Here is a 24,319-nt window from a genome sequence, read left to right as displayed (position 1 = left end):
TTATTAGTATGAAGGATAGAGGTTGAGGTTTCTTGAATAAAAAAACTCTCGCGTTTGAGCCATCGAATTATGAATTTTTATTGGCTCTTGTGGGAAAAGCCTTGCGGCATAAAAACCCACGAAGTATGAACGTGTATTTGTAAACGTATAAAAGCATGTGTCGATTGTGTATATGAATGGGTATATGCCGGTTACAGCCCGTTTGGCTCATGCCACCGCGATCTCGAGTGCGTTTCGTACTGCGATTTTTTTTATTCGATTCGATCGAATTTCGTATGATTTGCGTTTGCCTTACTCCGAGGAGCGAACGTGTATGAGAGTATATTTGGTCCTCTCGTCTTTTGGTCGTGGTACGAGAGAACGCACGGCGTCACTCACGATCGTCACTAGACGGACGACTTAACTTGACTGTTTTTAAAACATGCGTGATGCGCGCTCGCCTCCTCATCTACGCGAGATTTGGCATCCCTGCGGAGACGAATCGTTCGAGCGCGGCTCGCACGGAGATCGCAATGACACGGGCACAAAACGACGCTCAGGCACTGAACATGCATCTTATACTTCCCTCTTTATTAAACCCGCTAAAATTCAGTTAGCTCTGCCGTATCTCCTTCCGTTCTCGAGAAGGTGACCTCTGTGACAGAATAAGAATTGAAATTGATAATTCGGATGTCAATATTTGTATAGATTTGAGAATATGGAACTATCAACAAGTTTATAATACTGTCGAAGTTAGATTGTACTTCCACATTTTGTTCGCTAAACATACCAACAAATTTGCTCACCTTTTGTTACAGGAATTGCAGTGTTATAAACAGAATCGATCAATACTGATCGCATAGGGAGATACAATTGATATCCGTATTCCGAATCGTCATGTATGATCGCGCAGCATGTCAATGGGATTTAAATACGTGACCGATCACAGCACGACCGCAATGGTGTAGAAATGTCGTAGGAAACTACATTACCGACGATGTCAATGTTTTTGTCGTATTAAAGGAACGCCAATGGTTTGTGCACTTTATTTTAGGATCGTGACTTTTACGTGAACTTGTAACAAAAAGGTGAACTTATCAAAGGACTTTTATAATTTTTATTACAATATAACAGGCTTCACATATTGAAATATTTGTGATTTCATTACAGATGTGACAAATTTTTCCTATTTTATTATTAATATAGTACTTACACATAATATTTTGCTATATGTATGTACTTTATAAGTTTTTCAATTTTCCATGCAGCAGCAAGAATGGTCTCTGGAAATTTATAAAGTTTCGCTATCGAATCGAATCAACCCCCACTCCATGGGAAGAGTAACAAAGATGGAGGGAGAATTATTATCTTCCGTGATTCAGAGAATGGATACAAGACTCTTCTGAGCGCCGTGCGGCATCAGTCGTTTCCGAGCGTTCGGGGCGAAATCACGTGTTACCGGTATCAGTTCAACATTAAAACCGTGTTGATCAAGTTGTGTCGCGTTGTTCGATCAGTGTGTTTCGTGTCTCGAGTTTTCATTGTTTTGTACAACTTCAGATTTCAGTGAAGTCTACTTTTTTTCGATGAGTCGTGTGTCAATTTTATTATTTCTTTGGCCGATTTTCAGCAAATGCGCAGTTGCATTATTAGCAAGTTTATTCAGTCGGTCGAAACAGACAGCAACAGTACAAAAAGTGAGTGTAGAATCAAGTGTTATTGCAGTGCGGATTTTTGGATTACAAGTGATGAGTGAAAATCTAAATGACGTGACAAGTGCGTCGTTTCACCAATAAACATGAGATGCTACGTGAAATACTATATGCATGGAAATACTGTAAGTGTTGAGCAGCCCTGCGTCGAGGTAACAATGCTGACTTCAATTATTGATTGATAATCCAAAGTGCTACATGTCAAGCCGAACTTTTGTTCTTGCATAACACGCTATACGTTATTATGAAAACTGGACAACAGTGACGATGACATTGAAAACTGAAAAGGCAACATCCTAAATTAATTGATATGTTCTGTTTTGTTCTTTGCAGATTTAAGCAGAGACTTCGGAGTATATTTTCCAGTTCTCAGCTACATTGGTGAGTTTGCACCTTGAGAGTTTTCTGGGTTATTGGGAATTCTTACATTATAATGATCATAAATTATGTACCCCCTCCGAGTGATCGCGAATTTTCGCTATTTTTGCCGTATCCGTAACCGTTCTCGAGATATTCGCGATTTGAGATTTCTGTCATCGAAATTCTGTGACTTAATTGGAGTTGCTAATGGCTTTGGTTATTGTCGGACCCGCAGATCCCGAATTATTGCTATTTTTGCGCTATCTATCACCGTTCTCGAGATATTCGCGATTTAAGGTTTGAAAATTAAAATTAAAATCGAAATAAAATTGAGGGATCCAGGGGAGTTCTTACGATGGGCTGATTACCTGCCCGATTCTATTTCCCCTTCAGGTTTCCTACGAAATTTCGTTAGTTTTGCCGTATCTCTCACCGTTCTCGAGATATTCGCGATTTTAGATTTCTGTCATCAAAATTCTGTGAATTAATTGGAATTGCTAATGGCTTTACGACGGCTTGACGATGAGAATGAATGTTTGCGGTTCGACTGTTGAATTTAAGAACCCACTTCCGCTGCCAAACCGTTCATCGTGCTTCTATGGTGTATTCTCGGCGCGAAATATATTCCGTCGGATCTGAAGTGAATAACACTTTCTAACCTAGCTTCCTGAATCATGAGTTACCACCTAGATTCACCTTCGGACCTGTTCGCGTCCAGTGAAATGTTCTGCCAACTCAGCCGCGCCAGATTGGCAGATTGGCGGGGCCGTGAATCTCGCGTCGCAAATATCGCGGACCCAGTTCGGAACCTAGAAGCCTGGAAAATAATGTTGAATGATGACTGATACTGAAGAAGACCGTCTGTACGAGGTTGAGATTATCATACGACGTGAATAAATATTCCTGGTTGGACTGATGAGACATTCTTGGCGTAGAATGTTTACCGCCGGATCAGAATTGGAAAATACTTCCCGACGAAGCCTCCTGCATCATGAGTTACCTCCTTGATTCACTTTCAGACCAGCTCGCGTCCTGAGAATTGTTCCGCAAACTCAGCGACGCCAGATTCGCAGATTGGCGGGCCGCGAATCTTGCGTCGCGAAAATCGCGGACCTAGTTCAGAACATAGAAGCCTGGAAAATAATCTTGAATGGTGACTGATAATGAGGAAGAACGTCTGTACGAGGTTCAGATTATCATACGACACGAATAAATATTCCTGGTTGGACTGATGAGTCATTCTTGGCGTAGAATGTTTACCGCCGCATCGGAATTAGAGAATACCTTGCAAAGGAGCTTCCTGTATCATAAGTTACTTCCTCAATTCACTTTCAGACCAGTTCGCGTCCTGAGAATCGTTCTGCAAACTCAGCGACGCCAGATTGGCAGATTGGCGGGCCGCGAATCTTGCGTCGCGAAAATCGCGGACCCAGTTATGAACATAGAAGCCCGGAAAATAATGTTGAATGACGACTGATAATGAAGAAGACCGTCTGTACGAGGTTGGGATTATCATACGACGAGAATAAATATTCCTGGTTGGACTGATGAGACATTCTTGGCGTAGAATGTTCACCGCCGGATCAGAATTGGAAAATGGTTCCCGACGAAGCTTCCTGCATCATAAGTTACCACCTTGATTCACTTTCAGACCAGTTCGCGTCCTGAGAATTGTTCTGCAAACTCAGCGACGCCAGATTGGCAGATCAGTCATCATTCAACATTATTTTTCAGGCTTTTAAGTTCCGAACTGGGTCCGCGATTTTCGCGACGCAAGATTCGCGGCCCGCCAATCTGCGAATCTGGCGTCGCTGAGTTTGCAGAACAATTTTCAGCACGCGAACTGGTCTGAAAGTAAATCAAGGTGGTACCTCATGATGCAGGAAGCATCGTCGGGAAGTATTCATCAATTCTGATCGGGCGGTATACATTCTACGCCAAGAATGTCTCATCAGTCCAACAGGGAATATATATTCTCGTCGTAAGATAATCTCAACCTCGTACAGATGGTCTTCTTCATTATCAGTCATCATTCAACATTATTTTCCAGGCTTCTAGGTTCATAACTGGGTCCGCGATTTTCGCGACGCAAGATTCGCGGCCCGCCAATCTGCCAATCTGGCGTCGCTGAGTTTGCAGAACAATTTTCAGCACGCGAACTGGTCTGAAAGTGAATCAAGGTGGTAACTTATGATACAGGAAGCTCCTTTGCAAGGCATTCTCTCATTCTGATTCGGCGGTAAACATTCTACGCCAAGAATGTCTCATTAGTCCAACCGGGAATATTTATTCTCGTCGTAAGATAATCTCAACCTCGTACAAACGGTCTTCCTCATTATCAGTCATCATTCAACATTATTTTCCAGGCTTCTAGGTTCATAACTGGGTCCGCGATTTTCGCGACGGAAGATTCGCGGCCCGCCAATCTGCCAATCTGGCGATGCTGAGTTTGCAGAACGATTTTCAGGACGCGAACTGGTCTGAAAGTGAATTCAGGAAGTAACTTATGATACAGGAAGCTCCTTTGCAAGGCATTCTCTCATTCTGATTCGGCGGTAAACATTCTACGCCAAGAATGTCTCATCAGTCCAACCGGGAATATTTATTCACGTCGTATGATAATCTCAACCTCGTACAGACGGTCGTCTTCAGTATCAGTCATCATTCAACATTATTTTCCAGGCTTTTAAGTTCGTAACTGGGTCCGCGATTTCCGCGACGCAAGATTCGCGGCCCGCCAATCTGCAAATCTGGCGTCGCTGATTTTGCAGAACAATTCTCAGGGCGCGAACTGGTCTGAAAGTGAATTGAGGAAGTAACTCATGATACAGGAAGCTCCTTTGCAAGGTATTCTCTCATTCTGATTCGGCGGTAAACATTCTACGCCAAGAATGTCTCATCAGTCCAACCGGGAATATTTATTCTCGTCGTATGATAACCTCAACCTCGTGCAGACGGTCTCCTTCATTATCAGTCATCACTCAACATCATTTTTCAGGCTTCTGGGTTCCGAACTGGGTCTGCGATTTTCGCCACGCAAGATTTGCGGCCGATCATCGCGGATTTCTGTCATCGAAATTCTGTGAATTAATTGGAGTTGCTAATGGATTCAGATAATGTCGAACCCGCAGATCCCGAATTATTGCTATTTTTGCGTTATCTATCACCGTTCTCGAGATATTCGCGATTTAAGGTTTGAAAATTAAAATTAAAATCGAAATAAAATTGAGGGATCCAGGGGAGTTCTTACGATGGGCTAATTACCTGCTTAATTCCATTTCCCGTTAGGGATACCTCCAAAATTTTGTTAGTTTTGCCGTATCTATCACCGTTCTCGAGATATTCGCGATCTTAGATTTCTGTCATTGAAATTCCGTGAAATAATTGGTGTCGTTGATAAAATTCGATGAAAACAGACCCGCAGACCCCGAATCATTGCTATTTTTGCGCTATCTATCACCGTTCTCGAGATATTCGCGATTTTAGATTTTTGTCATCGAATCCTGCGAATTAATTGGAGTTGCTAATGGATTTAGATAATATCGAACCCGCAGATCCCGAATTATTGCTATTCTTGCGCTATCTATCACCGTTCTCGAGATATTCGCGATTTCTAGATTTCTGTCATCGAAATTCTGTGAATTAATTGGAGTTCTTTATGAAATTAGATAAAATCGAACCCGCCGATCCCGAATTATTGCTATTTTTGCGCTATCTATCACCGTTCTCGAGATATTCGCGATTTTATATTCGTGTAGTCGGAATTCTGTAAATAATAGGTGTTATTAATAAAATCAGATAATATATAACCTGCTGATCCCGAATTATTGCTATTTTTGCGCTATTTATCACCGTTTTCGAGATTTTCGCGATTCAAGGGTTCAAAATTAAAATCAAAATCGAAATAAAAAATAAAAATGAATAACCCGTTATCATTATTTTCTTCCTTATTTTGTTTCTCTGTGAACAAGTCATTCCGTTCTGCCGCACCAGAATCATGATCTGTTCGGCATGTTGCTTACGAATTTTCTTACGCATTTGATCGTTAAGTACAATTATTGTACCGTATTCATCAGCTTCTTTGATCTATGAAGGAAAAAGCATAAGAGAGAGAGAGAGAGAGATATTGATTGATTGATTGATTTATTGATTGATCGAACCTTTATTAAGCCTTGGTAGTACTATGAAGCGAATTACGAAATTACATAAAATTATTCAGTGTCAATCAGAAATAAGGTTTTCAAGGACATCAAAATAACAATAGTTTGTATAAGTATAAAAAATAAGTATCAAAAATATTCAATAATAGTAATCAAGTTGATATAATGGTAATAGAATTACTTAATAGTAATGGACATCTACAAGAGGACACGAAATAAAGAGTATGAAATAATGTGCCGAAAATAAAATTAAACATAAAAATAAAAATAAGGATGCAATTAAAATAAAGATAAATAAAGATCAAAGGATTGTGGATAGATACAATGTGATGATAGTTGAAATTAAAATTAAAATTAAAATTCAAATTAAAATAGCCAAAACGTTAAAATTTTGATTAACAATAGCTAAACCGTAACCTTATCTATAGCAAAGAGGTAGTTGTGCAGTCGAACCTTCAGAATTGGAAGTGAGGGAGAAGTTGCTACTTCAGCAGGGAGAGAGTGCCAAAAATACATGGTAGAAAGAAAAAATGAATCGCGATAGGTAGACGTGCGTTGTAGAGGTAAGTGGAAATAGTGAGCTTTTTGCTGTCGGGAAGTATGGTTCGTATGATTTTGGAGAGAAAATAACTCCTTCAAATATGGTGGTGAGTTGCCATGGATTATGTTAAATACCACAATACCTAGAAAATAGAGGTGCAGAGAAAAAAAATGGTGATTCAATGATAGATGAAAATAAGATGCATATGCCAAATGAAACATTGGGAGGGCGCGTAGAGACGAAAAAGCGGGTGTGATAATGAACGAGAGCGAGTGAAACAGCATTATCTGTCTGTTGTCAAGAATTTGTGAAAAAACTCCAAAGATCGAGCGCGAATAATAGCTACATAAATGCGTTCTTTAACTGTATGGTTAACAAATAATGTATCGCTTGAAAAATAATTGAAAAAAAGTCGAATATATTAAACAGATTTCCACACACACAATTTCAACGAATGGACGAATGAATTGGCCAACTTTTAATTATAACTACATTTATTCCAGCAATAATTAAAGACGTGCGTACGCGTAATTTATAATTGTATAAAAGCAGGTGGTCAAGAAATAAGGTTATCGTGAGTGATAAAACGAAAAAAATTCTTTAAATTCGGTTTTACACGTTTGACACGTTTGCCACGCTCAACATGTTTGATCGTACATAATTGTTTACCTGCTCGCTAAATTGTTTTTTCTATAAAAATATAAATGAAGAAATTTTTGTTTCATTTGTAAGGGGCACGGAGGGGGGAGAAAGAGAGTAATTATCGATTCGTTTATTATTTATTTATAATACTAATATTTATTTATTTTTATAATACTGGATTTATTTGTAGTACTATAATAAATAATTGAATCAGTATCACATGTAGAGTATTGCATCCGTTTACGAAGCAAGATCCGAAATTGTATTTCTGTAATATTAAGCAACTGAATCTTTGAAATAAGCGGCAGAGTAGCCGAGGGATATGACGGTTTCACTCTGTAATACGCGTGCGAGTGAGTTTACATGGATGGGTTAGCAAAACAGAGAGCTCAGCGGTGGAGCAGACAATACAGAGCATACTTCGTTATCTGCGTCCATCGCTTACCCGCCGAGAATTTAGTTCACGGAACGGACACACAGATCCGACGGAACCGAGCTTTACCAGTCTGTCCCAGGCTTTTCGCTTCGTGAGCCCTCTCAGATTTCTCTCTGGACTGTATATGCTCTAAGGATTACTAGATCCTAGGGAATTTCTTTGAAAATTTTGTTATAAATAATCATTTTAAAAAAATTCAATCCTCTCTGTTCAGATTTGTGATTCGTAATTCGATTCCAACTCAACTCCAACTCAATTCTAACCTGATTCTGACCCTCAGTGTGAACACACTTAGTGCATAAATTGAAAACCTTAGTCACTGTCATTATTTTTAGGACAAAAACCAATGATGATACTGACAAATGACAAGTCTGTCATATCGCTCCTTTCACGCGTTGACTTAATACTCCATGATTCTAAGAGCACTTTGCACGATCGATGGTTTTTCACGCAACGAGCGCGCTCTTAAATGTCGATATACTCCATGGAAATAATATCGCGTATGTGGCATCTGAGAATGCGGATTGTTTATTGCCAAAATGCATTTGCACAAATAAATATTTAACGTACTAAGGCAACTGAGCGTGCTATAAAACGGTTAGGGCCGACTGAAACTTTTCGGAAGCGAAAAGAGATTTTCTAACAAGTTGACATTCAATATACCGACGCTAATGCACGGGGAAGAAAATGTCAAGAACAAAAAGCGCACCGTATAACCTAACGCGATGGGACAACCCGGAGGATCCACTCGCTCCTCTGACACCGAGTCAAAAAAAGTGTCTGTCTGTATTGCAGGATGAAATGCTACCAGCGGATCGTCCGAGCAACGTCACAGCACCTCATAGGAAGTCGAAGGATGATAATGAAGAAAAAAAAGAGGAGAAGGAGATGTGCTATTCGGAGAAGATCGAGACGTATCAAGAGTTACTCCAAAACTATACCGCCTTGGAGAAGCGATTTATGTCTGTTGCGGACCTGAAGTACACAGCTTACTTAGACCAGCTGAAATCGCGTCGAAACGAGTGTCATCAACTGTGCGTAGAGATAGAAAATGCGCTGCAAGACTTTGCCACTTTGTCCAAGCAATATACAGCTGTATCCTCCAGGACGACATTGCTACACGAGGCCAGTGAGCAGCTGATATCAGACCAACAAAAGTTGAACTCGTTCAATGATGAGATAGTGCGCCACTTGAAATACTTCAAAGAGGTCGATCGGATTCTGGAAAAACTCGAGGCTCCAACTCTCTCTGTGAACAGTGAAATCTTCTTCGATCTACTCGACAAGATCGACTCCAATATGGACTTTGTTCAGAACAACGATAGCTTTAAAGAGAGCAGCACTTACCTTGTTAAGTACAGGCATTGCCAGTCCAAGGCTATTACTCTGATACAACACTATGTTTTTAACCAGTTTGCCAATGCCACTGAAAGCATTTTAAGCCCCAAAGAAACTGACAATGAACCCAAGAACTCGGACGCAGCTTTAGCTCTATTTTACGGCAGGTTTCAATCTGTCCTACCCAAGATTAAAAGTGTTCTGGAACAGATTGAGTCCAAGTCTTCTAAGAGACAAGAGTATGAGACGCTGTTGACAGAGTGCCATCAGTCTTACTTGAGCCATAGAGGAACGGTTTTAGGCCCTGGTGTCACTCAGGCTCTCAATTCCGTCAAGGAAAGGTAAGCACACTTACCTTGTTCTGATGTATGATACGCTATTATAGTAGTAAAGTATTCTCACGTATCGAAAGTTTCCTTGATGTTATTTGCCATCGTTCAGTTCATTGTTATTATCAAAATCTCAAAATTTGTTTCAACTGTCTTGAACCAAGTTGATCAAGGTTTATTTTACGTAAGCTGTGAGTCCATGGAACTTTTTATATAATGGGTAAGAATATCATAGTCTCTTTGTTGGTTCACAAATTTAATCACAGTTTTTTCAAAACCTTCTATTTTTCAAAACTTTTCTGAACTTGAAAAGTTGTTTTTTCAATCTTTGCATCTCTTAAATATGATCATTGCAGGTACAACGGGGACCACTGCAGTCTGGTGCGTCATTCTTGTGCACTGCTGTTGCATGCGTCAATAGATGAGCACCGTCTGTTCTACCAGTTCTTCAGTAAGACATCGGCATCATTGAACGTGTACCTGGAAGGTCTTTGTACATCTCTGTATGATTCGCTCCGACCTTTCATCATTCACATCAACCATCTTGAAACACTTGCTGAGATCTGCTGTATCCTTAGAATAGAGATGCTTGACGAGCACGTACAGAACAACTCTGAGCCTCTTCAAGGCTTCGGCAGCATCTGCCTGCAGCTTCTTCACGACGTTCAGGAACGTCTAGTCTTCCGGGCTCATCTATATCTACAATCAGACGTTCTCAATTACAACCCGTCGGCCGGAGATCTTGCATATCCGGAGAAACTCAAGATGATGGAGGACATTGCAGAGTCGATACGTGAGGAAACTAACCAGCTCAGAATGAAACGGATTTCGTTATCGTCGAATGATAGTGGAACACCTGAAGCGATTTCTCGTAATCATTTGATGATGGATCCCCTTCATTATCAGAAGTCCAGCGCTGCAAACTCTCCGGCTGATTTGCATGGAATGTGGTATCCGACAGTGAGACGCACGCTTGTCTGTCTCTCCAGGCTTTACAGGTGCGTCGATAGGCCAGTCTTTCAATCACTGAGTCAGGAAGCCATATCGCTTTGCGTTCAGAGCATAGAGAGTGCTAGACAGAAGATAAATCTCAGGTCAACGCCACTAGATGCGGAGCTCTTCCAAGTTAAGCATTTACTGATACTACGTGAGCAGATCGCCCCTTTTCAGGTCGACTTCACTATAAAGGAATATAGCTTGGACTTTTCCAAAGTTAAGACAGCAGCTTTTGGACTTCTTGAAAAGAGGTCTAGACTTTTTACACTCTCAAATAACGCTCTGCTGGAATTTCTGCTAGAAGGTGCTCCGCAGATGAAGGAGCAGCTTATTGATTCGCGTAAACATGTTGACGCTAAGCTCAAATCGACTTGTCAACGTCTGATACAGCATGCTACTCATTTACTGATTGAGCCAGTGATAAAGCTGTTGGAGAGAGCGAAAATGTACGTCAATTCCGATGGATCTAGTAGAATAAGGCAGCAGCCCTTTGGCTCTGCCCAAGAAATAGCCAAGACCGTTGGGGATACTCAGAGACTTATTAAATTTAAGTTACCAAATATTCAGCAATCGATGCAGCTTTACTTGGCCAACAGAGAAACCGAGTGCATACTTTTTAGACCTATCAAGAATAACATCGTTGCCGCTTTTACACAGTTGCTGCAATTGCTGAGTAATAATTATACCGCCGAGGAACTCCTCCTCATTGCTTGTCCTTTGCCTGATCAGATTTCCGTTACTCTGAGCTCGACCAGCCTTGCACATGGAAAATTGGCCCAACATGAAGCACAGCGATTAGAGACGGCAGTAAAAAAGGTAGAAGAAATTGGAGATGGCGGAGTCAAGGGTAATACGGAAACTTCGGTTAGTACTGTTTAAAGTTCGTTTATGGATTGAAAAATTTAAGATACCCTGAGTTAAATTGGGAAGAGTAATATTGAGAGTAATGTATGAACGGTAACAGTGGTACCTCTGTAATGATTTTCAGTATACATATTTAAAGATAGGCAATTCAATTAGGTATTTTGCAATAATAAATTTTAGAAATGTGAATTATTTATGTACACAAAATAAAATTTGACGTAGAGTTAAAATTATTTGCCGTGATGATTGTTATAGGTATTTAGGATCGAGTATTTTTATAAATAGTAATATATGATATGCAACGTAAGAATATTACATATTATAAATAATGTATATACATTTACACCTGCTTAAGATAGTAATCATGTACATAAACAACGTTAATAAACCTACATTAAGTTTAACGAGAATAGATATCGGTAATCTTTAATTTGTATTAGATTGATTAAATGAAATCAAGTATCGCAAAACACAGTTTTCCTATTTTGCACTGGAAAAAAGTAATCAATAAACAATAAAACCTTAATAGATTGTTTGGCGATCCAGTCATAACTGTGAATAAACTGTGATCTAGACTTGGGTAAATGATAAATGAAAAAGAGACAGTATAATTTGACAAATTAGAGAAGAGAGAAATGTAAGATTGATTTTTCTTGTTTTTAAATCATGTTTCATCACGGGAATAAAATTAAAGATGTATTTCGAAAATAAAAATTTGATGGAATTTTAATTTTCTATTGGTAAAACGGAAAAAGAATAAAAAAAAAGTCTTTTAATTAGTCTCCATACAGTTCTGTCATGATAAAATTGTTTTATATAACTAATGCTGAAGTGAAACTACCATCGAACATTGGTCTTGAAATGTCTTTTCGTATATACACGTAAAGATTTTCGTAAAGATTTTCATAAGGCAACCACAGCTCTTATATTCCAAGTCTTTCAAAAACTTTTTTTCGTGTAAAATTGATGCATAGTTCTACTTAGCACAGGTCCTAGCTGGCGTTGGGTTCTTCCAAACAGTATTGAAGCTAGTAAGTTTTCTCCGCTAGAACCCGCGTCGTTGTAGGCTTTCTTTAGCGCGAATGGCGTTGGATAAAACTCAACGATCGCCATAGCTTTCTCGACAGACATACCTCTCAATTGAACCAATTGTCGGATGAACATTTCGCTCAATTTGAAATTCTGGTAAGCAACATTACGATCGGATTACTAGTTGAAATTAAACACGAATGTAAGTAATTCGTAAAGATTTCGCAGTTGTTTTGAAAATGCGTAAAAAAGTGTTTTTCACGTTCCGTAATGTTTTGGAATTCTTAATAATCTTTGGTTGTACTTAAATTAAATTTGTCTTCACCTTCATATTTCTCGTAAATTGTATATTACTCACCTTTACTTTGGCGACTGCTTTGTTAAAATCTTTAAAGAACATAAGTCGTGTTTCGTTTGAGAGTATATTGGAAGACGTTAGGTCGTCCTTGTTACACCCAATGAGAGTTTTTTTCTGAAAGTAGGAATAAAAATTTGTAATTTTACAATCACTGTTGTCAATTAACATGTCTCTTATGAGCACGTATATTTTCTAGTACCTGATAAATTTTATTGAGCATCAGTGTTAGGGAGGCCAAGTAAAACATTGAGTCTTTATGACTATTAGTGTACTTCACGGCAAATCCGTCCTGAATCAATGTGTTAGTCGCTGCTTGAAACAGAGTTTGCAAAGGTAGTAGGGAGTGTTGATTATTGCCATGATTCTCTACTAGATAAATTATATTATCAATACCAGATCTCTTCAATCTAAACTGAAGAAAAGAAAAAAAAAACTATTTTAATTTAATATCGATCATTTCCGTACAGGTCCTTCACTCAGCTGACCTTTTGCTCTTGATATCTCCCATCCCTAATACTGCCACTAAAATCATCCATCCGTTTTCTCTCTACTATATGGGGCAAGATCAGCTCGAAGCCAGAACTTTTGCATCTTGCTATCCAAGTAAAATCCCCAAGTTTTAAATTTCGAACTTCAAATCTGACTTCTGCTCTCGTTAACTCTGCGAGTGTTATGTCGTCCTTGGGTCGCACCTTACCACTAGAATAAAATACAAATCGAAACAATGAAAATAAATGAATACTCTCAAATATGCATAAATGTTTCGTCAACAATTGTGATTTACCCAGCTATTTCGCGGTCGTCAACTAATAAAATCACATCAAAAGTATTCGGTGCAAGAATGACTGTTTCAAAGCTCGAGCTCACACTTCCCTGTTTACATTTTTCTCCATTATTCAGTATATTAGCTGATTCCTTTATCTGACCCGCAGAATAAACGTCCAATTCCCTAGCCAAGCTTACAGCACTGCTGCACGCAACTTCATTTCTTCGATTTTCGATTTCAATTGGAGAATTTGAGCGAGAGTTTATCTCGTAAACTGGCTCGTTTACTTCTGGACTGTGCAATTCCGAGTTAGCAGAACTACAACTTTTCGCAGGTGACAACATCCTAACATCGCCATTTCTTTCTGCACTTGAACATGGAAATGGGTTGTTAAAAGCAGGATGGTTTTCGTCAATTTCGGACAGCTGAACTGCTGCTGTGTACCCATCATCTGTTAGACGGTATCTGAAATAAACGTCGTAATTGATATTGTTGAAATATACACTTGAACACTAATTGGCAGTAGTTTTTCCTGCCATTTTTATGGTATTCTTAGCAATATTAATTTTCGTCAGTTTATTATTCTCAGCTCACTTTGCAGGGTTGCTGCTTTTAATGACGAGCCCTTTTTGTATTAAAGTAGTCATAGAGGCCCACGCGGAATAGTAGCTACCAGGTTCTGGTTTACTTAAAGAATTATCACAGTAACGTTGAGCAGCGGCCTGAAGATCAGCCTTGTTCATATATCCTGTAACAAGTTTAAATCATCATAATTAATGAATGAATAAAAAAATACTGTCCACTTTTCAGAAATGAAAACTTATGTTTATACTGATTATAATTACTGAATGAAGAGGAATTATAATTTCGTTTAAAAAGTTTCGAATTGGTTGCTTCTACAATGAGCGTGTCGTTTGTTATCTATCACCTATGAAATCTGGATTCTGCATCTTTTCATAAAATGTTAACAGTATTGCATATCCTCCAGATCTCCACGCAGGTATGTAGGAATTGTTCTTAGAATTAGTTTTCACTCCCTGAAACAGACACGAGAGTGTTGAGGGTTGAAAGTTTATGGCAAATCGCATTATAAGATGTTGAGAAAATGAAACCGTACAGAAAAAATTTGACAAGTGACAAAATGCTATGGAACATTTTTTTACCATAACTTATAATTGTGCTTACATTTTCTATAGCCCGAGCTGTGTCACTATTGTCCTTTAGTTTTCTTGTTTTTTTTGCTGGTTGTGGTTCACCGCCGTTGGGTTTTTTTTCTCTTTTATTCGGAGTTTGCCGTGCTCTATGTCCTAGATAATCGTCAGTATTGTTCACATCACAGTCATTTGGATCTTGGAACTGATTGGCTGGCTTTATGCTGTTAGCAGCTGTACACAAGCCCTTAGTTTTGTATTCGGTCAATTTTTTGTCCAACATAATGCATAGTTTATCCCCAAAATACCGTAGTATTTTACAATCTCTGCCTGTCTCTAAACGTAGCGGACATTTTCTTAGAGAAGACAAAGCCTTTATAAAACAATACTGCATCTGTGAACCCTGTGATGCTGCATCCTCTTTCCACTCCTCAAGCCACTTTTCAAAAAGAGGATTTGGACATTTCGATTTTGCTCTAATTCTCTTCATTTTTGCCGAGTACCTGCTCATCGTCGATTCATCAATTGTTATAATTTTCTCATCGCATTCAGAACTGTTGACAGTTGTAACCTGAAAAAAATTGATAGCCTTACTGTTTTAAACTGTTTGGTAGAGATGGTGGAGAGTCAACATGCAACTGAGGGTTTATCCATGGAAATACCGAATGATTTTGTCAACCAATAACACTGCCTGTGACAACACGCATTTAGGCCTCGATTATACAGAAGGGAAGAAAGATTGCGACATTTTAACTAGGTTAACTGAGTGGACACTGGATTGCCTTATGAAATTTATCACTGGCAGATAGCTATCGAGCTAGTTTGGCGAATGAGTAAACAAAGTAAGAGCAAAATGATTGTGATGAAAAAAAAAAGTGTGTGTGTGTCAGCTCCGACGCACGACTGGAGTTTACTCCTTACGAAGGATAATTATGATATATATCGAATAGAAAAAGAGGGTAAGTGAACGCATTTTCCAAAATGATAAGAGAAACAAACATATATCTGTAATTATTCCGATTATTTATATTACTTCAATAAAAGCGTAGTACATAAAAATACACGTATCAATGCATAGAAGTACAAGAAAACTTTAAAATCAGAACATTAAAAGTTGATGGTTTGGTTGCTGTTTGTGTACGTTGTATCGATATAATAAATGCTACTATATGTATTTATTGTACAGCATGCATACCCTGTACTCGGCGGCAGCATGTAAGTTACGGCAGAACTTCGTAATACGCAGGCACACAACACACACGTACAAACATACGCACTCATTCAACTCTCAGCCAGAGGTAGTGAACTCGAACAGTGAGACTACGAAGCATCGTACAAAGAGGTGAAAGAGGAGACCCCGAGTATAGGATACGCTATGTAATGTATTCCATCTCATTCTTTTGCACGTTCAATCCTACAGATATCTATATGTTTGTCTCTTTCTACTTGACGCCTCAAGTTTCCGTGTTACACTTGATTTTACTCCTCATAAAATTTCCGTACCGTGCCTTATAACTCAAATCGTTTCTGATCCTGGTTTGCAGTATCATGGTTTCTAAATGCAGTTTTGAAGTGCGTTACAATTACGTTCTCGACAACTGAGCCCAAGGAGGATATCTTGAACTGAGCCACGTGTTTATAGGGTGTATTCCGAAATATTGTGACATCGACGGTACCTAGTGGAAATTTCCACATGTTAGACACTGGAATCGTTCACACAGCTGCAGCTAGACTCTCAGTAGTTTGGGTCACCAATTACCGATAAAGTATAGAAATACACCGGACAACGGTCATTCTATCGCTCCAATCGAACGAACCGAGGAAGGAGTAATTGTTGGATGAAAGATTTAATTAATTGGCTTACCTTTTGAGAATAATCTGGATATGATGAATTGCAGCGTAGATTGGTAATATATTAATATATTCGGACATAGTTGCTATTTGCTTAATATTATTAGGATTGCGCTGCTGCGAGTATTCTTAGGTGTTTGTGTTATAACAATCTTAACAGATTTAGGGTATTTAACAATTTGATAATTCGTAGTTTTAGAGTAGGTTTAAATGTGTGCTTTCGTATAATTCTCTTCTGTAATTATTAATTCTTATATTGATATAGATCGGCTTGGAAGGTATTAGAGCGTTGTTCTTATGTTTGTTGGTTGCCTGATACTGGGCGTTGCCGGTTGGATGTTACAATATACTCGCAGTACTGCAAGTACTGGCAACCGCGTTCCGAAATCGCGCACACTCGATTTTTGAGACTTTTTGAAGATTTTTCATAACGTTTCAAGATGGCGTTTCGTTTGTTGAAAATGTTTAAAGTGCTAAAAAACATAGAAGAAAAAATCGGCCCATCATCGCCCAGGTGTCGGTATGACCGGAATGAGAAACTAGATTTTTCAGAATGTTTCAGATTTTTAAAAAAGACCGTTTTCGAAATGGGTTTGAATAATATTTAAAAAAAACGGTTATCGAAAAAAATTTGAAAAAATTTAGGAGTGCCTTTTTTAGATGGTCTAACCGCATAAAAAATCGCGGAACGAATCAAAAATGGGGAGGGAAAAACGGAATAAATTTGACATGGAATGCCCCATATATTTATGCGGTCCATGTACGATATTGATATGTATGATACATTTAGGATTAATACGTGATGCATACTATAAATTTTATAATTTTCCAGGAGACAAACTAGATTATCTATAATAATACGGCTATAATATGAAAAGAGAAAAATTATTCATTTCGAAATGGGGTTCTATTCGACACGCGCTCGATGTATCCATAACATTAGTATTCATAATTATTCCAACAACTTTTCATTTGTTCTCTTGATCTTGAATTTTCCTAGGCATAGAATCGAAACGCTAATTTAGCTAGTCGAAAGTGACGTATCCACGTTGGGTAGAGAGCAGAATTGTTTTTCGAAAATTGTTCGGATGGAAAAAAATTCAGAGTAACTGTAATACATCACGGATGCGCTAATTTTGATCGAGATGAAATGGATGCTCCGTATATGAGACTGTATTTAACGCAGTGTAGTGATTTAAAGACCTAATAAGGTGATAGGGAGAGAAAGAACGAAGCTCTTTAAAATTTCAAGTGTATTTTAACACACATTTGAAAGGTACGAGCAAAATTTATTATCATCCAACTGTCGCAGAACGGCAGCGTTATTAGCCGACCCGTTAACTGAAGAATATATCTTTAGTCAACGGCTGACTATCGAAGGGCCTGGTCGTTTGAGTCTGGAATCAGCAGGAAGGATAAAAGTGCGTATTTCTTATATGAAATGTGAAAACCAAAATCATTATACATCATATCGTATCATATTATCATACATCATACACCATACATCATCACACATAGTATTAAAATTAGAAACAAAAGTTTGGATGTGCGGATGTTCAGAAAGTGACGTCACCCAAATTTTTTTTTCTCTTGACGTCATCGATCTGCTTGAAAATCTGCTAGCCGAATTCCTCAGTTTGGAAACAACCGCGCAGTAGAGCGGACGGATCATTATCGCGCTCCGCAGATTTCGAGTACCGGGTTCTCTACCTCCTGGATCCTGCGCTCCGGGTCCGCTTCCTGCTGCAACTCGACTTCAGGGACAAGCGCTCCGTAGTTTCTGCGCTGCAGGTCCACTACCTGGTGAAGCTTGACTTCCAGAACAGGCGCTCCATGGTTTCTGCGCTCAAGGTACGCTACCTGGTGAAACGTGACTTCCAGGACAAGCGCTCCGTGGTTCCTGCGCTCCAGGTACGCACCTGGTGAAGCTTGACTTCCAGAACAGGCGCTCTGTGGTTTTTGCGCTCAAGGTACGCTACCTGGTGAAACGTGACTTCCAGGACAAGCGCTCCGTGGTTCCTGCGCTCCAGGTTCGCTACCTGGTGGAGCTTGACTTCCAGGACAAGCGCTCCGGGGTTCCTGTTTCATGTTTACTATAAATTATTTCAATTCATTTTTCGCGCAAGCCCAAATTCAGTAGCTGTCAATGCGCTAATAAAATTGATTACATTATTAATTAATTAATTAGGTATAATAATCCTTACACAATATTTTTGAAGTGTTCTTATACTGAAACTATTCATTATTGTTCAAGGTATAACGTGAGGTGGTTATCGGTGGTTGTTGGACGTGGTTGGCGGTGGTTGGAGGTGGTCGGAGGTGGACGAGGAGGAGGACGAGGATTTGTGCTCGACGAGTAAAACATTTTTAAAATATTTGATGGCAATTGTAATTATATTTCATCTAAAATATTTCAAACTTGTCACGTTTACAATGAATTATTTCAATTCATTTTTCGCGCGAGCACATATTCAGTAGCTGCAAATGCGCTGATGAAATTTATTACATATCTATTAATTAATTATTTATATTAATCCTTACACAATATTTTTGAAGTGTTCTTATACTGAAACTATTTATTATTGTTCAAGGTATAACCCGAGGTGGTTATCGGTGGTTGTTGGAGGTGGTTGGCAGTGGTTGGAGGGAGCTGAAGGTGATTTGAACTGGTTGGAGGTCGTTGGAGGTAGTTGCCGGTGGTAGAAGGTAAACGGAGGTGGTCGAGAACGAGAAGGAGGACAAGGAGGGGGAGGAGGAGGACGAGGTGGACAAGAAGGATGGAGATCGTCGTAGGTGAATGAAGGTGGTAAGGTAGTCTGGGGTGTTGGGTTGGTGTAGTGTTGGGGCATTGGGGTGTTAAGGTGTCGGGGTGGTGGGGACCTACCCTAACCAACCTTACCCTACACCCTACGTGAGCCTACCCTACCCTACCCTACCCTACCCTACCCTACACTCCCCTAGCCTTCCTGCCCCTACCCTCCTCCTATACTCCTAATTCTACTCCTACTCCTACTCCTACTTCTACTTCTACTTCTACTTCTACTTCTACTTCAATCTTACTACTACTTCCACTCCAATCTTACTCCAACTCCTGATCCTACTCCTACTCCTACTTCTACTTCTACTTTAATCTTACTACTACTTCCACTCCAATCTTACTCCAAATCCTGATCCTACTCCTACTTCTACTCCAATCTTACTCCTACTTCTACTACGATCTTACTCCAACTCCTGATCCTACTCCTACTCCTACTCTCACTCTTGAACCTACTCCTCATCCTACTTCTATTCCTACTCCCACTCCTATTCCTACTCCTAATTCTGAATACTAATATTATGGAATATATAGACTGCGTGTCGAATTAAATCCCATATCGAAACGAACAATTCTTTTATTGTCATATTATAGCCGATTATAGTAGATAATCTAGTATGTTTCCGAGAAAATTATAAACTTTATAGTATGCATCACATATTAATCATAAATGAATCATATATTTCAATGTCGTACATGGACCGCATATACATTTATACTTTTTGGTCTCTGAATCATTATTACATCTGATCTATTTTTATTCATGACCTATGTGTACATTCATCTCTCGGGTACCTATACTTTAATTAAATCACTGTTTTACTAAGAATTTTGAAAGATATTTATTCTCATTATTTATTTCTTGTATCGCCGACAAGTCGGTAAGTACATTCAGGACAAGTACTAGCTTGGGCTTACCATTGCAAAGACTGTGTTACTCAGAAGGTGAATGCAGCCAGCATCATGTCGAAATCGAAAACTTTCTGATGTTCTGCAATAAGTTCTCAACTCTAACGTTGAAACATCTCACAGAGCAATTTGCGGTTGTCATATCAACGCCCATGAGGGCAACTGTCTGTAAATTCTTCATCCAATCGTAGGGCTAACCCCTTTGCATTTTTGTCAAAAATTTTCGCGATTCTGAAAAGTGCCGGAATAAATTCGTTCATGCACTATTCCGGCGTACTTTCGCGAGAGAAATCAATTGTGCGCAGTCCCAATACGCTGCGATCAACGCATGAAAAGTTAGAGCCAAAAAACGGGAACCTGTATTTTCGGAATTTTTTAGCAGGTGCAGTTTCCTTCCTAATTTCTTTCCTGTTGATCCTACGCTCTTTTTGCGGCGTTTTCTAGGTTCCTGGAGGTCCAATTAGTCAGAAACGGGTCATACAAATCGAATCTGAGACCAAAAATTTTTTGGTCGAAAAATGAAAAAAAAGTAAGGCTAACCTCTTCGTATTTTTGGCGAAAATTTTGACGATTTTGAAAAGTGCTGGAATAAATTCTCTCCGGCACTATTCTGACGTAATTTTGCGAGAGAAATCGATTGGGCGCAGTCGCAATACGCTGCGATAAACGCGTCAAATGTTGGAGCCGAAAAACGAGAACCTGTATTTTCGGCATTTTTCAGCAGGTGCAGTTTCCTTCCTAATTTCTTTCCTGTTGATCCTACGCTCTTTTTGCGGCGTTTTCTAGGTTCCTGGGGGTCCAATTAGTCAGAAACGGGTCATACAAATCGAATCTGAGACCAAAAATTTTTTGCTCGAAAAATGAAAAAAAAGTAAGGCTAACATACATAAAGCTGGAGATAAAGAAGAACCAAAAAGCTATCGACCCATATCAGTAACAAACAGCATGGCGAAAATTCTAGAAAAGGTAATGACAAACAAACTACAAAATTATTTAACAAAGCACCATATTCTCTCTCCAAATCAATATGGATTTCAGCCTGGCAAAAGTACACAAGACGCTATACACCGACTAATAACATGCATACAAAGCAGTACTGATAATGGCACGAAAGTAATAGCAACTTACCTGGACCTCGCTAAAGCCTTCGATACTATACCACACGAACAACTACGCAACAAACTCGAGGCAATAGGAATACGAGGAACAGCGCAAAAATGGTTTCGGAGCTACCTAACAAAGAGGAAACAAAAAAAAAAAAAATAGGAAACATATACAGTGATCAAACCAAGATAGTCTGCGGAATACCACAAGGAACTATTCTCTCAGCTGTACTCTTCAATATCTATATCAATGATATTATCTCCCTGGACCTCCAATCAACAATAATTGCTTATGCGGACGACGCGGCACTAATAACAGTGAAGAACACTTGGCAAGAAACCTACTACACAGCGACAAAAGACCTGAAGACAATACAAGACCATCTCAAACACCACCGTTTAACACTGAATACTAACAAAACTACATAGACAACATTTAAAACAACACCAAACGAAAAACTTCAAATATTAAATATGCATATAATACTTCATACATGTCATCATGACACAGAACCATGCAGATGCGAGAAATTGATCAAGAATACACAACAAAAATACTTAGGGATAATAAAAGATGAGCAGCTAAAATGGAAGGAGCACATCAACTTCACTGTTAAAAAATTAAGAAAACTGATGCATCCTCTGTACAACCTGAGCCACATCGTCAACACACACACGATAAGAGCAATATACTTCGCTCTAGTACACTCGGTCGTACAATATGGAATCACAGCGTGGGGTAGCGCCTATCAAAAAGCAATTCAACCACTCCAACAAGCACAGAAAGCAATAATAAAAATTGCGCTACATAAACCAAAAGATTATCCTACAGAACAACTCTACATGGAAAACAAAATCCTCGACCCCAGGCAGCAGTATCTTAAAGACATAATGATCAGACTTCATAAAAACCCGAATGAGATAGCGTTAAGGCAACGACAACATTCCTGCCACACAAGAGCAGAAGAAATGGGAAAGCTGGAAATTGCAAAAGCACACACCAAACATGGACAATAAATGGAAGAATATAGTGCAAATAAAGTATACAACAGACTACCATCAGAAATTAAAAAAATGACAATGTATTCCTTCAAAAAATCGATAACACCATGGCAACTACAGACAGAAAGAACACTATATGAAGAACTAACAAATCATTGTATATAAAACATGAAAAGCACGAAATGGAACAATGATGGAAGAAACACAGACCGGAGAAAACCTAGAAAGAAAAAAGGATGGAAAAATGAAGAAATGAAACACCTACCTACTAAGACACAACTTGTTATGTAATATAATATATGAAGATAGAATACACATCACACACCACACTTAGGCACACACAAAATTGCAGATAGAAACACCTCATAACCCTGCGAACGAGTTCACACTCATGCAGGGACATTTCACATGAGAACACAAATGTATAAATACGGCTAAAGGTTACAATAAAACTAAATCTATATCTCAATCCAACCCCTTTCCATTTTTGGCGAAAATTTTGACGATTTTGAAACGTGCTGGAATAAATTCTCTCCGGCACTATTCCGACGTAATTTTGCGAGAGAAATCGATTAGGCGCAGTCCCAATACGATGCGATCAACGCATCGAAAGTTACAGCCAATAAACGAGAAGCTGTTTTTTCGACATTTTTCAGCAGGTGCTTTTTCGCTCGCCATTTCTCTTCTGTTGATCTCACGCTCTTTTCGCTGCGTTTTCTGAGCTCCTGATGGTCCAATTAGTCAGGACAGGGTCATACAAATCGAATCTGAGACCTAACCGTTTCCGGCCGAAAAAAAAGTAAGGCTAACCCCTTTGCATTTTTCTCGAAAATTTAAGCGATTTTGAAAAGTGCTGGAATTGATTCTTTCATGCACTATTCGGACGTGATTTTGCAAGAGAAATCGATTGGGCGCAGTCCCAATACGCTGCGATCAACGCATCGAAAGTTACAGCCAATAAACGAGAAGCTGTTTTTTCGACATTTTTCAGCAGGTGCTTTTTCGCTCGCCATTTCTCTCCTGTTGATCTCACGCTCTTTTCGCTGCGTTTTCTGAGTTCCTGGTGGTCCAATCAGTCAGGAAAGGGTCATACAAATCGAATCTGAGACCTAAAATTTTTCGGCCGAAAAAAAAGTAAGGCTAACCCCTTTGCATTTTTCTCGAAAATTTAAGCGATTTTGAAAAGTGCTGAAATCGATTCTTTCATGCACTATTCGGACGTGATTTTGCGAGAGAAATCGATTGGGCGCAGTCCCAATACGCTGCGATCAACGCATCGAAAGTTACAGCCAATAAACGAGAAGCTGTTTTTTCGACATTTTTCAGCAGGTGCTTTTTCGCTCGCCATTTCTCTCCTGTTGATCTCACGCTCTTTTCGCTGCGTTTTCTGAGTTCCTGGTGGTCCAATCAGTCAGGAAAGGGTCATACAAATCGAATCTGAGACCTAAAATTTTTCGGCCGAAAAAAAAGTAAGGCTAACCCCTTTGCATTTTTCTCGAAAATTTAAGCGATTTTGAAAAGTGCTGGAATTGATTCTTTCATGCACTATTCGGACGTGATTTTGCGAGAGAAATCGATTGGGCGCAGTCCCAATACGCTGCGATCAACGCATCGAAAGTTACAGCCAATAAACGAGAAGCTGTTTTTTCGATATTTTTCAGCAGGTGCTTTTTCGCTCGCCATTTCTCTCCTGTTGATCTCACGCTCTTTTCGCTGCGTTTTCTGAGTTCCTGGTGGTCCAATCAGTCAGGAAAGGGTCATACAAATCGAATCTGAGACCTAAAATTTTTCGGCCGAAAAAAAAGTAAGGCTAACCCCTTTGCATTTTTCTCGAAAATTTAAGCGATTTTGAAAAGTGCTGAAATCGATTCTTTCATGCACTATTCGGACGTGATTTTGCGAGAGAAATCGATTGGGCGCAGTCCCAATACGCTGCGATCAACGCATCGAAAGTTACAGCCAATAAACGAGAAGCTGT

General features: G+C 39.2%; 2 protein-coding genes and 1 long non-coding RNA gene across 11 annotated transcripts; 2 read left to right on the top strand and 1 right to left on the bottom strand.

The window, feature by feature from the left end:
- The first annotated feature begins 8,307 nt into the window (after positions 1 to 8,307).
- LOC107224071 (conserved oligomeric Golgi complex subunit 3) lies at positions 8,308 to 11,767 on the top strand. Its single transcript, XM_015663986.2, has 2 exons — positions 8,308 to 9,509; positions 9,854 to 11,767. The coding sequence occupies exons 1-2, from the start codon at positions 8,518 to 8,520 to the stop codon at positions 11,370 to 11,372; spliced, it is 2,511 nt and encodes an 836-aa protein (XP_015519472.2). The 5' UTR covers positions 8,308 to 8,517; the 3' UTR covers positions 11,373 to 11,767.
- On the bottom strand, positions 11,581 to 16,545 carry LOC107224061 (crossover junction endonuclease MUS81). 7 transcript variants are annotated; one of them, XM_046739948.1, is made up of 9 exons: positions 16,526 to 16,545; positions 14,696 to 15,232; positions 14,439 to 14,547; positions 14,105 to 14,258; positions 13,529 to 13,975; positions 13,230 to 13,443; positions 12,944 to 13,156; positions 12,745 to 12,858; positions 11,581 to 12,539 (listed from the first exon to the last, which is right to left on the bottom strand). In XM_046739948.1, the coding sequence occupies exons 2-9, from the start codon at positions 15,170 to 15,172 to the stop codon at positions 12,297 to 12,299; spliced, it is 1,971 nt and encodes a 656-aa protein (XP_046595904.1). In that variant the 5' UTR covers positions 15,173 to 15,232; positions 16,526 to 16,545; the 3' UTR covers positions 11,581 to 12,296. The 7 variants fall into 7 exon arrangements, with proteins under 7 accessions (XP_046595904.1, XP_046595901.1, XP_015519462.2 ...); XM_046739945.1 differs by lacking the exon at positions 16,526 to 16,545 and adding an exon at positions 16,165 to 16,289; XM_015663976.2 differs by lacking the exon at positions 16,526 to 16,545 and adding an exon at positions 15,857 to 15,974.
- LOC124294516 lies at positions 15,875 to 22,810 on the top strand. Of its 3 annotated transcripts, XR_006904394.1 has the most exons (4): positions 15,875 to 16,038; positions 16,206 to 16,568; positions 21,023 to 21,202; positions 21,275 to 22,810. It is a non-coding gene; the product is annotated as an uncharacterized LOC124294516 (long non-coding RNA). The 3 variants fall into 3 exon arrangements; XR_006904395.1 differs by lacking the exons at positions 15,875 to 16,038; positions 16,206 to 16,568 and adding an exon at positions 16,843 to 17,032; XR_006904393.1 differs by lacking the exons at positions 15,875 to 16,038; positions 16,206 to 16,568 and having other exon boundaries at positions 20,763 to 21,202.
- The last annotated feature ends 1,509 nt before the right edge of the window (positions 22,811 to 24,319 follow it).

This window comes from Neodiprion lecontei, chromosome 5 (assembly GCF_021901455.1).
Source record: "Neodiprion lecontei isolate iyNeoLeco1 chromosome 5, iyNeoLeco1.1, whole genome shotgun sequence".
Lineage (NCBI taxonomy): Eukaryota > Metazoa > Arthropoda > Insecta > Hymenoptera > Diprionidae > Neodiprion > Neodiprion lecontei.
This window is presented reverse-complemented; position numbering and strand designations above follow the sequence as displayed.

Excerpts from the sequence above, each read along its gene's own strand:
- LOC107224071 (XM_015663986.2), top strand. The coding sequence starts at position 8,518 with ATGTCAAGAACAAAAAGCGCACCGTATAACCTAACGCGATGGGACAAC. Across the intron at positions 9,510-9,853 it reads CTCAATTCCGTCAAGGAAAG|GTACAACGGGGACCACTGCA; the intron begins GTAAGCACACTT and ends TGATCATTGCAG.
- LOC107224061 (XM_046739943.1), bottom strand. The coding sequence starts at position 15,715 with ATGTACTACGCTTTTATTGAA. Across the intron at positions 13,976-14,104 it reads AAAAGCAGCAACCCTGCAAA|ATACCGTCTAACAGATGATG; the intron begins GTGAGCTGAGAA and ends CGTTTATTTCAG. Across the intron at positions 13,157-13,229 it reads GGAGATATCAAGAGCAAAAG|TTTAGATTGAAGAGATCTGG; the intron begins GTCAGCTGAGTG and ends TCTTTTCTTCAG.